The sequence below is a fragment of the Oncorhynchus clarkii genome, chromosome 1, assembly GCF_045791955.1.
Source record: "Oncorhynchus clarkii lewisi isolate Uvic-CL-2024 chromosome 1, UVic_Ocla_1.0, whole genome shotgun sequence".
Taxonomy (NCBI): domain Eukaryota; kingdom Metazoa; phylum Chordata; class Actinopteri; order Salmoniformes; family Salmonidae; genus Oncorhynchus; species Oncorhynchus clarkii.
Window position 1 is genome coordinate 42,923,137 of NC_092147.1, and position 13,498 is coordinate 42,936,634.

At 43.2% G+C, this 13,498-nt stretch overlaps 1 protein-coding gene and 1 pseudogene across 1 annotated transcript; both read right to left on the reverse strand.

Moving 5' to 3' along the window:
- Positions 1-583: 583 nt before the first annotated feature.
- LOC139416280 (RIB43A-like with coiled-coils protein 2) lies at positions 584-3,960 on the reverse strand (annotated as a pseudogene).
- Positions 3,961-5,194: 1,234 nt separating this feature from the next.
- On the reverse strand, positions 5,195-9,809 carry LOC139416287 (NADH dehydrogenase [ubiquinone] 1 alpha subcomplex subunit 9, mitochondrial-like). The gene is made up of 11 exons (XM_071164770.1): positions 9,733-9,809; positions 8,113-8,283; positions 7,794-7,891; positions 7,567-7,658; positions 7,149-7,290; positions 6,869-6,971; positions 6,458-6,528; positions 6,310-6,386; positions 5,843-5,938; positions 5,576-5,642; positions 5,195-5,479 (listed from the first exon to the last, which is right to left on the reverse strand). Exons 1-11 carry the CDS (start codon positions 9,785-9,787, stop codon positions 5,309-5,311), a joined length of 1,143 nt encoding a protein of 380 aa, XP_071020871.1. The 5' UTR covers positions 9,788-9,809; the 3' UTR covers positions 5,195-5,308.
- Positions 9,810-13,498: the final 3,689 nt, after the last annotated feature.

The following is a 13,498-nucleotide window of genomic DNA, read 5'->3' on the forward strand; positions in this document are numbered from 1 at the left end:
TGGATTTGGTTTGTATAACACTCCACAGTGCTGTCAGTTCCCACAAAATGGAGGCCCCTGACAAGAGTTGACAGGAGTGAAATTCACTAGTCAAATAGTCATGAAAGGACACTGTTTGTTTTCATACAAAGGCATTTGACAATTTTTTTTCTTCTGTTGCGGAAGATTTTAATTGCGAATTCAGGGAGGGCTCTATATGGTAATAGTGGCATAAGGTGCACTGTGTGAAAATGCTTACACTGTATAAACTGACCAGCTAGTCTTTGATTTATTTAATTGTGTTGGAGGCCGATAATGTATTTAAGAAAGCAAACATGATTTTGTTATGGGATTTAATGGAGAACATGGTCATGTTTTTTCTTTTTCAGATTTAGTCTGGAAATTAGCTACATTTCATTCATTATACCTATTTTAACAAGGTACACACGTTAGCATTCTGATTAGGCACATACACATTATGAAAAATTAATGTAGAACAGTAGGCAGCCTTAAGCATGGACACACAATTCTCTATGAAGATTTTTGATTGTATTGAAAACGTTTTGAGTAAATTGAAAGAAAACATCAGATTATTACTATTATACTTTCTTTGCTGTGATACAAATCATTTATTATTTCCATAGACAATAAATGGCTCTCTCCAATAGTGCATGACCCTGTTAACCTTTATCGACTGCTGGTGTTGAACTGGGAGAAGTAACTGTCATCTGGGATGTTAGTGTACACATTATCCAAGTACTTTTTCCTGGAAAGAGAAGAAAAATGCATTTGGCATTTGATAGTGCATGTCATCTATTGATGGGCAGGTCAGCACGTTGTTGTTGATGATTTGTTCCGTCCATTAACTGTGCTAATCCTGTTGGTGACAGTTTCTCCTGCCCAATTTAATTCACAATTCAAAATAAAATGACTGACATCAAGCATGTGAATGATACTGTACATTAATGGACTGAAAACAACAAACAGAGCAAAAGGTATACAAGTGTGTCCATGTGTCTAAACCTAATCCATGTGGAAAGCTTCTTACTGTTCATGGTGGGCCTCAGACAGCTGTGCATTGGCGCTATCCAGGGTGCGACAGAGCTGCTTGTTGATGCGGGCCTGCCGTCTCTCCAGTAGTAGGGCGGTGCGAGCTGAGGTCACACAGAGCCGGTCGTGGTGGAGCTCCTCCTTCTGCTGCTCAGCCTGCACAACCAAACATGAAGAGAGAGTTTCGTTCCATTCGATGCTTCTCGATGAGAAAAAATAAGAATTGGAATTTCATTTTCATTCCTGAATTGAACTGGATTGATCCAAAACCTGGTCTGCATTCATGGTTGTTGCTATCCACCGCATTTCCTCTAGAAGTGTTAAATTGTCAAATGAAAATATCTTTGACTGCTCAACGCAGACATCCCAAAACAGGCAAAAGAGACAGACAGATAGATGTGGCAGATGTACACTCTTCTCCTCTATCCGTTGCTGATGGCAGTCGATGACGTGCTGCAGCTGCTCGTTTGTGAGGCCCTTGCAACTGTCAGCCCTGAGGTGGGGTAGACCCAGCACACTGATGCCCTGCTCCTGGCTCTTACTCAGCAGCTCCCCCTGAAGCTGATTTAGGATGTCTGTCCTGTTGTCCTCCTCCTCCTGCTGCCACTTTTTCCACTGCTTCTCTGCATTCTCTGCTGCCTACAAACAATGTCACACAGTAAACATATTTTGACAGAGGGATGTCCTATTCCACTACATACAAAAAACAGGAATGACCGCCACATGCTTACACTGTATAAACTGACCAGCTAGTCTTTGATTTATCTAACCTGGTTAGAGAAGGCTACACTACTACCAATCCTAATAACGCACCTTTGCCAGTTTGACAACCACACCTGGTTAAGCATCAGGTAAAGTATAATGACTCACCTTTGCCAGATTGAAATCTTTTGTAGCCAGGGCTGCAGATCTCCTCCTTTCTTCCTCGATCTTCTGGAGCTGGAGAGCTTGGATGTCCAGGTCCACTCTGTCCTGGTCATACTGCTGCTCTGCAATGGTGAGGCAGAGAGTGTTTGAGATGAGGCAGTGTGCATGTATGAGAGTCTAGATACAGGCCAGTTTGTGTTGAGTTGTTTCCTACCTTCCAGTCTCTGCTGGTGTCGTGCTGTGGCCAGCTCATGTTGCTGCTGGACGGACCACTCTCTGAGCTGCTCCTGCTGCTTCTTCAGCCTCCCCTGGCTGTCTGGGTCCTCACCCACAAGCCCCGGCAGCATCTGGATCCCGTCCTGATTCATAACTTTGTCCGGGTTGTTTAAGTCATACTCACGCCGGCTACACCGCGGCTGGAAGTTCAGCCAGAAGTCCTCTATGGCTCCCTGCAGCAGACGCTCTTCCTTGAGTTGGCGTTGTTTAAGTAGATGTAACGGATGTGAAACGGCTAGCTTAGTTAGCGTGGGCGCTAAATAGCGTTTCAATCAGTGACGTCACTTGCTCTGAGACCTTGAAGTAGTAGTTCCCCTTGCTCTGCAAGGGCCGCGGCTTTTGTGGAGCGATGGGTAACGACGCTTCGTAGGTGACTGTTGATGTGTGCAGAAGGTCCCTGGTTCGCGCCCGGGTATGGGCGAGGGGACGGTTTAAAATTATACTGTTACATTGGTGCCGTGACCCGGATTACTGGTTGCTGCGGAAAAAGGAGGAAGGTCAAAAGGGGGGTGAGTGTAACAGATGTGAAACGGCTAGCTTAGTTAGCGTGGGCGCTAAATAGCGTTTCAATCAGTGACGTCACTTGCTCTCAGACCTTGAAGTAGTAGTTCCCCTTGCTCTGCAAGGGCCGCGGCTGTTGTGGAGCGATGGGTAACGATGCTTCGTGGGTGACTGTTGTTGATGTGTGCAGAAGGTCCCTGGTTCGCGCCCGGGTATGGGCGAGGGGACGGTCTAAATTTATACTGTTACATTGATGCTGTTGACCCGGATTACTGGTTGCTGCGGAAAAAGGAGGAAGGTCAAAGAGTGTAACAGATGTGAAACGGCTAGCTTAGTTAGCGTGGGCGCTAAATAGCGTTTCAATCAGTGACGTCACTTGCTCTGAGACCTTGAAGTAGTAGTTCCCCTTGCTCTGCAAGGGCCGCGGCTTTTGTGGAGCGATGGGTAACGATGCTTCGTGGGTGACTGTTGTTGATGTGTGCAGAAGGTCCCTGGTTCGCGCCCGGGTATGGGCGAGGGGACGGTCTAAACTTGTACTGTTACATTGATGCTGTTGACCCGGATTGCTGCGGAAAAAGGAGGAAGGTCAAAAGGGGGGTGAGTGTAACGGATGTGAAACGGCTAGCTTAGTTAGCGTGGGCGCTAAATAGCGTTTCAATCAGTGACGTCACTTGCTCTGAGACCTTGAAGTAGTAGTTCCCCTTGCCAAGGGCCGCGGCTTTTGTGGAGCGATGGGTAACGATGCTTCGAGGGTGACTGTTGATGTGTGCAGAAGGTCCCTGGTTCGCGCCCGGGTATGGGCGAGGGGACGGTTTAAAATTATACTGTTACATAGACAGGCGGCCTTGTCGTTCCACAGACATAGCCTATGACACTAGCTACTAAACAGAATCTCATGAATAGAAGCTTATAGAGCTCTATCAATCATCACATTGAATTGAAACACCTTAGGCCTTTGTGTTTTTGCCAGATATAAAAACGTCTGCCCATACTGTATTTTATTGCACTTACCATATGCTTTTAGTGACTCTGCCTCTTCTTCTTTCTTTCATTCACTTGGGATTCAAGAGCCACTTTATCTGTCAGTAAGAGAAAATTGTGACAAAATGGCTTTACAACTAACATGAATGGACAGATGTCACAGACGGTTACAAAGTTGCAGTAATTTACCCTAATTGTTCTAACTTTAGCATTGAACATCCTATCTTGACGTTGCGTCTCTCTATTGCGCCTCCTCTCCAAACTATCCGCAGCAATGCGGTTCGAAAGAAATTCTATATTGTACATTTTCCCGTACTGTCTCGCTGCAGTTAGAATCAAAGGACGATGGGCCGAAAGAACTCCGCCAACATATTCGTTGCTAGGATACCTTTCTTCCGGATACGTTCGGGTCTTCTGGGTCAGACTAGTATTCTGCCAGCGACACGAATGACGTTTCCTTTGTATGGTAATGAATCAAATCAAATGTTATTTGTCACGTGCGCCAAATTCAACAGGTGTAGGTAGACCTTACAGCGAAATGCTTACTTACAAGCCCTTAACCAACAATGCAGTTTTAAGAAGAATACCAACAAAAAAAGTAACATAATTAAAGAGCAGCAGTAAAATAACAATAGCGAGGCTATATACAAGGGGCACAGGCAAAGAGTCAATGTGCGGGGGCACCGGTTAGTCGACGTAATTGAGGTAATATGTAGGTAGAGTTATTAAAGTGACTATGCATAGATAAGAGTAGCAGCAGTAAAAGGGAGGGGGGGGGGGGGGGGCTAGACTTTGTGCTCTGGTATAGCTTACCATGAGGTACTTGAAATACTCAGTAGGGTCCCTACTGAGCAAATATGTTTTGTTTGAGGGGCCTGCTGCTTTTTTCCCACTCTGCCCACAATGCAATATTTTTGGGGAACTGGCTCTATGCACACTCACTGCACTCTACCCACACACACACACATGCTGCTGCTACTGTTTATAAAATCTGATTGCCTTGTCACTGTTATCCCTATCGACATGTACATACTGTATTACCTCGTACTCCTTGTATATAGCCTTGTTTTGTCCTATTTCCTTTTCTATTTAGCAAAATGTTCTTACTTTTTAACTGCATTTTTTGGAAAGGGCTCATAAGTAAGCATTTCAAGGTTAAGTCTACACCTGTTCTATTTGGCGCATGTGACCATTTTGTTTATTTGATTACATTGTAAAAGACTGTACATGGGATACATATTAACTTGAATAGAACTCTTCTGTCTCAGCTTAAATGGGGTGAGAAATACTCAGGATCTCTACTAACCAAATACAGTTAGTTTTGGAAGGGGAGTTCCCTACATATGCAGCAGCACTTTTTTCTCCACTCTTTCCATAGCCCCCAATGCAATATACTGTACATGGGATACATATTGGCTTGTAGAGAACTTTTCTACACCTCTCAGCTAAAGTGGGGTGACAGTGTTTTTTTGCTACACAATGAAAGTCATTTTCATGGATCCATGGAATCCATTAAAGACTAAAAACAGTCATAACAAAATAGTTTTAGACTCATTTATTTATATACAGAATATTTGTAAAAGAAAACAGCACAGTTGTATAGGAGGATCAGCCTGTGGCTATAGTGGTGGTGCTGGGCTGATAGACAAGCTACTCAATAGTTTACTGTCTTGGCCGGCTTGGTATCGGCCAGCTCTGCCTCCAGGAAGCGGAAGCGGCGGTGGCGACGCAGGACCTCAATGGCCTTCTGCTCTACGGAGGCAGGGACGATACCCAGGTCCTCCAAGCCAGGAAGCCCTGGATACTTCATATCTGTGGTGTGGAACTAGAACAAACATATGCATGTCATCACACAAATCCATCATAAGACAGTGTAAAATAAAATAAGCTTTACAAGGCTGTTCATGTTGCTTTTTCTTACCCGATCTACTTTGTCAGGAGTTGTCCAAGGCTCGAATGGGTTCATTGCAAAGAAACTTGCAACAAGACTGAAACCAGAGACAAAGGTAAGACATTTTTATCACAGTATCTGAAAGGATTGCATTTAAACAAACCAACCAAGCTTCCTTGCCACCTCAACTAAACAACAGCTTGGCACACACCTCTTTATCAGACAGCCTATACAGTACATTTTCTTCTGAGACTAATTGAGGTTACTATGCAGAACCAGCAGTAGGTGCATACTCACTGATAGAGAGGGCGTGGTAGTGGGTAGGGCACAAAGGGCCTGTGTGCCACAGCATATACATACTCCACCAGATCATGAAGGAGATAACGGTTAGGTCTGTGTGATGGAAAAACAAAATAAATCTAACAAGATGGCTGGCAAACAGGTTGGTTGCTACTGACCTTTTAAAAATAATGTACTGCATGTGTGAGAATGAAATTGCCATTGCACAATCTATTTTATTTTAGATTCAAGAAAAGTCCCATACCCTGGATGAGAACAAGATACAAACCAATGGCACACAAAGAGCAACTCATTAATGAGATGAACAATTGTTTATGACTTATACTAGGTTTACCTTATATTCATTAATAATTAACAGTTTCTAGTCAACGGATTGAATGTTACTTCATTCCCTGAACTGATTAATGCAATTGACACATCCCTAACAAAACAGACAAAAGTCATGCCCATATCAAAGTCCTTACCCGACTAGTGCATATGTCTTGCCATTAGCATCAGGGTCTTTGATGGCGTTGATGATAGCCTTTGCCACATCCACCACCTGAGAAGAGCAGAAGCAGAGTGAGTCTGTTGAGTACACAGGGCTGACATAATGAGGACATACACACTCACATGAACAGGCTGCTTCACGGTCTTCTTTCCCATGGAGATGAGAGGCACGGCACTCCCAAACCAACGCATGTCTGTGCAATGGGGGGGGGGGGGAATTCAAAACAATGACTGAGAACTCATTCTGTTTTAAACGATAATAGCATTGCATGAAGACCAATTGGAGCTGTTAGATCACCTTAAACAAATCTTTATTTTGGCCACACTGCAAATTCAAGTGTTCAACCATGCAACAAACAGCTCCCTCCACAGTTGTCAGTCTTATACAGTCAACATAGGCTGTGTAATTATGCTAACATGATCCCACAAATATTGACACTGTCTGCTTAGCATTCTGACAAGTCACAAATAAAAGATCATTTCACTTTTGAACAGTTTATACACTGAAATTAACTCTATGCTCTGCTAACTCACTGGCAAAATGGTTGAAGAATCTGTCTTCCCTTCCAAACATCTCAGCGGGCTTCATGATGATGGCATCAGGGAATTCTTCTCTCACAGCCATCTCACCTACTGCCTGCAAGGTAACATCACACATGACTTCATCATGACATATTAAACCAAATGTCAAGCTTTACCGATTTTCACCCATCTGAATATTCATAATTGTTACGCATATCAGGCAATTAAATCCTAAAATGAAATATGTTCAAATGACACAAAGAGTTCAACCATGCCCTGCATTGGCCAGTACCTTGTTCCTAAGGTATTTGGAGGGGCTGCGGATGTCAGCGTTGAGGTGAGATACGTGGATCAGCTTTGTGATGCCTGCCTCCCTGGTGGCCTTGGCGATCTGCTGAGGGATGCTCACATAGGTGTCCTCAAAGGGATAGTTCCTTTATACACAGAAAGAGGAAGAACAGAACACTGAGTACAGCCAAGTACATCAAACATTTTCCAGAAAGCTGTAAAATAAGTGTAGCACTGTCGAGGTCCTTTGCTCCACTAAGGAGTAAGTCAAGCCTCACTGGTGTAGTTAAAAGTAGGGAGATTCATATATTGATGGAGTGATGGAGCAACTATTTATGTGAATTTTAACCACCAGTAGGTTCTTTTTAGGAACAATGTATTTCTCTAAAATAATGTTCTGTGTTTAGTCAGTTGGGCCATACTTCGTCTCCCACTCTCGTCCCACCAAGTTGATAACCACATTGGAGTGCACCAACGCCTCTCTGATAGAATCCTTGTTCCTGGCATCCCACTCCTGAAATAAAGTAAGATGAAGGGGAACATATGAGGCATGAGAAAAAAAAACACTTAGCTAACAGATGACGAGATGAAGGGATTTCAAAATGAAATGGTTTGAGACGTCACACCTGATAAATAGCATTTCTCTCACCATAAAGATGATCTGGCCGAGATCCCCCATGGGCCTGAGGTACATGAGGTCATACTGGTCACACCGGTGAGGAATCACAATCTGAGAACCCATACGACCTGCAAAACCACTAGACAGGTCAACAAACACATAACTGCTCCATAGGAAACCCTTGTATGCAGTCACTACAGTGTATCCAAAAAGGATTAGCACATTACCAAACAAATGAAGGCATCCTCACAATCACAGAAACATAAGACATAAGTAAAAGAAGACCAAGGAGCTGCTATTTGAAAGGTTATCATGTGAAGCCTTTGGGACAGATGATGGTGAAACTTACCCAGGCGGTTGACAACATATCTGCCCAGGAAGCCGGTGGCTCCGAAGACTGTGGCTGCTACCCCACTGGAGGAGGAGCGCCCCCCTTTCCCTCTGGGGATGACAGCATGGTGGACCTTCCTCTGCTGGACTGTCAAAGGGATGGCTGACAGCACCACAGGGGAGCAGGAACCTGCAGGGGGAGCAGTGCAGAGGACGCTGTAGTCAAATTGCCCAAATCAGAAATTGTCAACCAACCAAAAACATAGGCCTAGTTAGCGATGTTGCATGGGATCACAAACAGATCTTAAATTTTAAAAAATGTGTCATATCCAATTGGTAGTTAGTCTTGTCCCATCGCTGCAACTCCTTTACGGACTCGGAAGAGGCGAAGGTCAAGAGACATGCGTTCTCTGAAACACGACCCTGCCAAGCCGCGCTGCTTCTTGACACACTGCTCGCTTAACCCGGAAGCCAGCCGCACCAATGTGTCAGAGGAAACACCGTCCAGCTGGCGACCGAAGTCAACTTGCCCGCCATAAGGAGTCTCTTGAGCGCGATGAGACAAGGAAATCCCGGCCGCCCAAACCCTCCCCTAACCTGGACGATGCTGGGCTGTCACACAGCCTGGGATTGAACCAGGATTTGTAGCCTCAAGCACTGCGATGTAGTGCCTTAGACCGCTGCGCTTCTCAGGAGGCCACAAACAGATATTTTAACTACTTTTGGGACACAACATCAGGAGTCTGTATTTGTTGGACTCCCTGAGTTGTGAATCCTTCTGGTGGGTGGCGACAGAAAACAACCCAACCAGAATATAGCCGGCTACACCCCCCCAAAAAATCATGTCAACAAAGGCATATGTATAATCTCTAGGAACCCTCGCTATCCAATAAAAGTCTGAATCCAACTTTTGTACAAAATGCACCATATTCCTGCTATGTAGACAGTGGTAGATTTTGTGGTAGGAAGTCTTGCGTGAAATGCGTGGTTTAATAGCAGCCCGCTGTCTAACTCAACAGGAATATGATACACAGCTCAGGGAGCCCAACCAATAGACAGACTCCCGATGTTGTGTCCCAAAGCTACTTTTAACTAACCTTAGTATTGGTCACTGGGATACAACGAAGGTCCACTAAATAGGTACCACAGTAAACAAAAGACATAACCTGGCATGCATATTGACAACCACGCTCTGTCTAGACGAACTAGCTAGGTAACGTTAGCTAGTTGGCTAACTAAATGGGGAAATTGGGAGATAACTAGCTAACTGTTTGGCCGTGGTGTTAATCCAGTGAAAGTGACGCAAATAACTTTATCAATTGGTCTTGACTGCCAAAATGGATATACAGGACTGTCAGGAGCCTAGCTTTTTACTGGTTTACATATGACATGGTGCTAGAAACCAGATCGCTACCTAGTTAGTCGTATTCGTCGGCAAGAGTTAGCTAGCTAACCGGCTCCTGTTAGTTACCTAGCTAACTTAGCTAGGTCATAGCACAAACAGGGTCACATATGGTTGCAATGTCGCTTAAAAACAATTATGTTTTCATAATAAACATTATTGTTCCCACTTTCTCTCAACAGTGCAGCTACCAGTGCATTTCTATAATATAAAATGGCATGTTTTGGTGTTACTCACTAGAAAACCTGGGAAGGACACTCGCAGGACGGCTAACGAGCACAGCAGCCGCCATGTTTCTTGCTACGGTATGACAGACCGGTCAAAAGCAAATCAACCGAAAAATTATATTCTGCGTTTTTCGTGGAGTTAATAGATTTCTGCATGTAGGTATGTATCTTGTTTGTACAGGTACCTTGTTTTATGTTTGTTTGAACATTGTATAATTAACGTGTTGACAATGTAACTGCCGGTCATTTGCTATAATGTAATCACTGTTTTGAAACGTTACCAGCCAGCCAGGGGCTGAAGATGGAAAATATCATAGTGATCCTATTAAATTACTAGTATTCCAATTCATAATGCTATGGAAATGAGCCTGTCGTCAAATATGGTGTAATATTAATAAATTAAATAAAAAATATTGATCATCGGGCATTCTTACTGATGTTATAACATATTTTTGCTCTTGCAGTGCAGTGTTCTTCTGTGTTATTAAGGTGACCAAACCGGTATGATGATGATATAACTTGATCCGGTGGAATCGATACGAGCGTTCCGTAAGCCACGTCCCAGTGGGCAGAGCTAGGCATGTCAAATCAAATCGTATTGGTCACATATACGTGTTTAGCAGATGTTATTGCGGATGTAGCGAAATGCTTGTGCTTCTATGTCCGACAGTGCAGCAATATCTAACAAGTATTATCTAAAAATGCCACAACAAATACCGAATGCACACAAATCTAAGTCTAAGGACTGGTACACGTTTTAATATGATGAAAAGCCTCTCATTTTACAGTGGGTCCGCCATGGTTCTGTGTAGCCTAGTTTTGCTAATATATTTGAGACCAGTGTGTTGCAGTTAAATTCGTCTTTGATTTAATAAGTAAAATATATTTTGACTAGTAAACAGGGAAACAACGAGTACCCGGGCATCGCTTACTAGGCTACCTAAATTATTGGGATCATCTGGTTACCACAAGTCTTACAATACATTGAGCCCGTTGACAAAACAGACCATGGAACGCCTTTTCCCAATAAAGTCCGCGGTGCGTCTGTGTAAATTACGCGATTAAAATGAAGACAGTTTTATAGCAGTAAATGTCATCTATTAATTTACTCATATAGTATTTCTAAGTGGAAGCCATATGAGCCAGGGAAACTAATTGTTCTCACTTTATGATAGAACAATCAGATTTGTCTGTCTGACTTTTGGGATTCTTTACCGGAATTAATGGAATTTTCTTGTGATCACGACAAAACTACCTAAATTTGCTAAAATAGAGATATAATTTAATTGTGTTTCATTGAAACGATGGGCCTGGCTGAGCATAGAACACTCCGTTTTCTGCCTAAGTGTGGCGCTGTTTATCGCATTTATCTGGATTATCTTGTGACCGGAACAAAGCGATTTATTTTACTGAACTAGAGACTGAAATAAATGGTGTTTCTTAATATAAAACAAATAAGAAACAGGAAATTTAATGATATCTGAATTGACTCAGAAAAGTAACATAAGAAGGCTTACAGTATCACAGCTAGGTCAAACAGGTGTGCCTGAGGCTCTTGGACTGCTACTAGTCTGTTGTTTCCTATACTGGTTCTTTCTCCCCCTCAAGTCACTGACCCCACACAGACATAAACTTGCATTCCATTACTTACCATGACATCTTTATGAAAAGCCATCTTTCCAGCTGACCAGGGCTCAGGTCAAAAGTCTTGCCCTTTGGGACCATTGCCTGTTGTATTTATTATGAATCCCCATTAGCTAATTTCATATTTCTGTATTTTGAAAGTTACATATCTTGATGGCTAACAATCAAAACATGCTGGGACTATGTCAACAATAGACTAATGAAACGAATACCAAAATATAATTTTGGGGTGGAATTTTCCTATAAGTATGTGCGCTCAGGCCACTACTCTCAAACACAAAATCCATGTGTATGTGTGTATGTGAATGTGCGTCTGTGTATGTGTGTGTCGCTGCACAGTCTCCGCTGTTCCATAAGGTTTATTTTTATCTGACTTACTGCTTGCATGACTTACTTGATGTTGAATAGAGTTCCATGTTGCAGTAGTGTAAAGTACTTAAGTAAAAATACTTTAAATCAAATCAAACTTTATTTGTCACAAGTGCAGAATACAACAACCTTACCATGAAATGCTTACTTACATACAAGCCCTTAACCAACTTTGCAGTTCAAGAAGAAAATATTTACCAAATTAACTAAAGTAAAAAAAAATATAAAAAGTAACACAATAATATAACAATAACGAGGCTATATACAAGGGGTACTGGTACCGAGTCGGTGTGCAGGTGTCATTTGTACCTGTAGGTAGGGGTGAAGTGACTATGCATAGATAATAAACAGTGAGTAGCAGCAGTGTAAAAGCTAATTGGAGGGGTCAATGTAAATAGTCCGGGTGGCCATTTGATTAATTGTTCTTCAGTCTTATGGCTTGGGGGTAGAAGCTGTCTAGGAGCCTTTTGGTCCTAGACTTGGCGCTCTTGTACCGCTTGCCGTGCGGGAGCAGAGAAAACAGTCTATAACTTGGATGACTGGAGTCTCTGACAATTGTATTTGCTTTCCTCTGACACGGCCTATTATATAGGTCCTGGATGGCAGGAAGCTTGGCCCAGTGATGTACTGGTTCGTACGCACAACAGTCTGTTGTGCCTTACAGTCAGATGCCGAGCAGTTGCCATACCAGGTGGTGATGCAACCGGTCAGGATGCTCTCGATGGTGCAACTGTAGAACTTTTTGAGGATCTGGGGACCCATGCCAAATCTTTTCAGTCTCCTGAGGGGGAAAAGGTTTTGTTGTGCCCTCTTCACGACTGTCTTGGTGTGTTTGGACCATGATAGATCATTGGTGATGTGGACACCAAGAAACTTAAAACTCTCGACCTGCTCCACTACAGCCCTGTTGATGTTAATAGGGGCCCTGTTCAGCCCGCCTTTTCCTGTAGTCCACAATCAGCTCCTTTGTCTTGCTCACATTGAGGGAGACGTTGTTGTCCTGGCACCACATTGCCAGTTCTATGACCTCCTCCCTATAGGCTGTCTCATGGGTGTCACATTCATGACACCCAGGTGAAAATAGCAAAACCAACTGGGAACTATATTAATTTGGGGAGGTCAAAACACATATGAACATAACTTTCATGGATGTTTAGCTAGCATGCTGCTGTTAGCTAATTTGTCCTGGGAGATAAACATTGGGTTATTTTACCTGAAATGGATAAGGTCTTTTTTTTTGCTGGATCATTGAAGGATTTTGACCTATTTTGATTAAAACAAAATTGTGTGTTCTCTACTCCGACAATTCATCCATAGATAAAAGGGGAAACCTAGATAGTTCTTTGATTATTCTCGCCTCGTTCGTTCTTCTTCTGTTGATTTTATATGGAGGTTGGCAACCAACTTTAAAGTGCATTACAGCCACCAACTGGACTAAAGTGTGGACCTCATTCATCTTCTTCTTATTTGAGATTTGGTTGGCGGATCGCATCCACCTTTTAAGGGAAATACACCGCCATCTATTGTACTGGAATGTGATGCCAGTCACTGCCTACCTACATTAAATTATCTTCAGTAGTCCTGTTCCTCTAAGAAAGGGAAATAGAGCCCTAGACACCACTTCCCTCTCCTTTCCTCCCCCCACTACACCACCCAAACCCCAACCCCATCCGGCCTGTCGAACTCTTTCACACAATCTCTCCCTATCTACATCTTGCAGTTCACAAAATATCAACACATGCTCCACCGTTTCCTCTAGTAAA

Bases quoted from the DNA above. Each gene is read 5' to 3' on its own strand.
- LOC139416287 (XM_071164770.1), bottom strand. From the start codon at position 9,787: ATGGCGGCTGCTGTGCTCGTTAGCCGTCCTGCGAGTGTCCTTCCCAGG. The intron at 6,529-6,868 runs GTGAGTTAGCAG...CCCATTGCACAG, and splicing joins ATTCTTCAACCATTTTGCCA to ACATGCGTTGGTTTGGGAGT. The intron at 5,480-5,575 runs GTAAGAAAAAGC...TGTTTGTTCTAG, and splicing joins CTCCTGACAAAGTAGATCGG to TTCCACACCACAGATATGAA.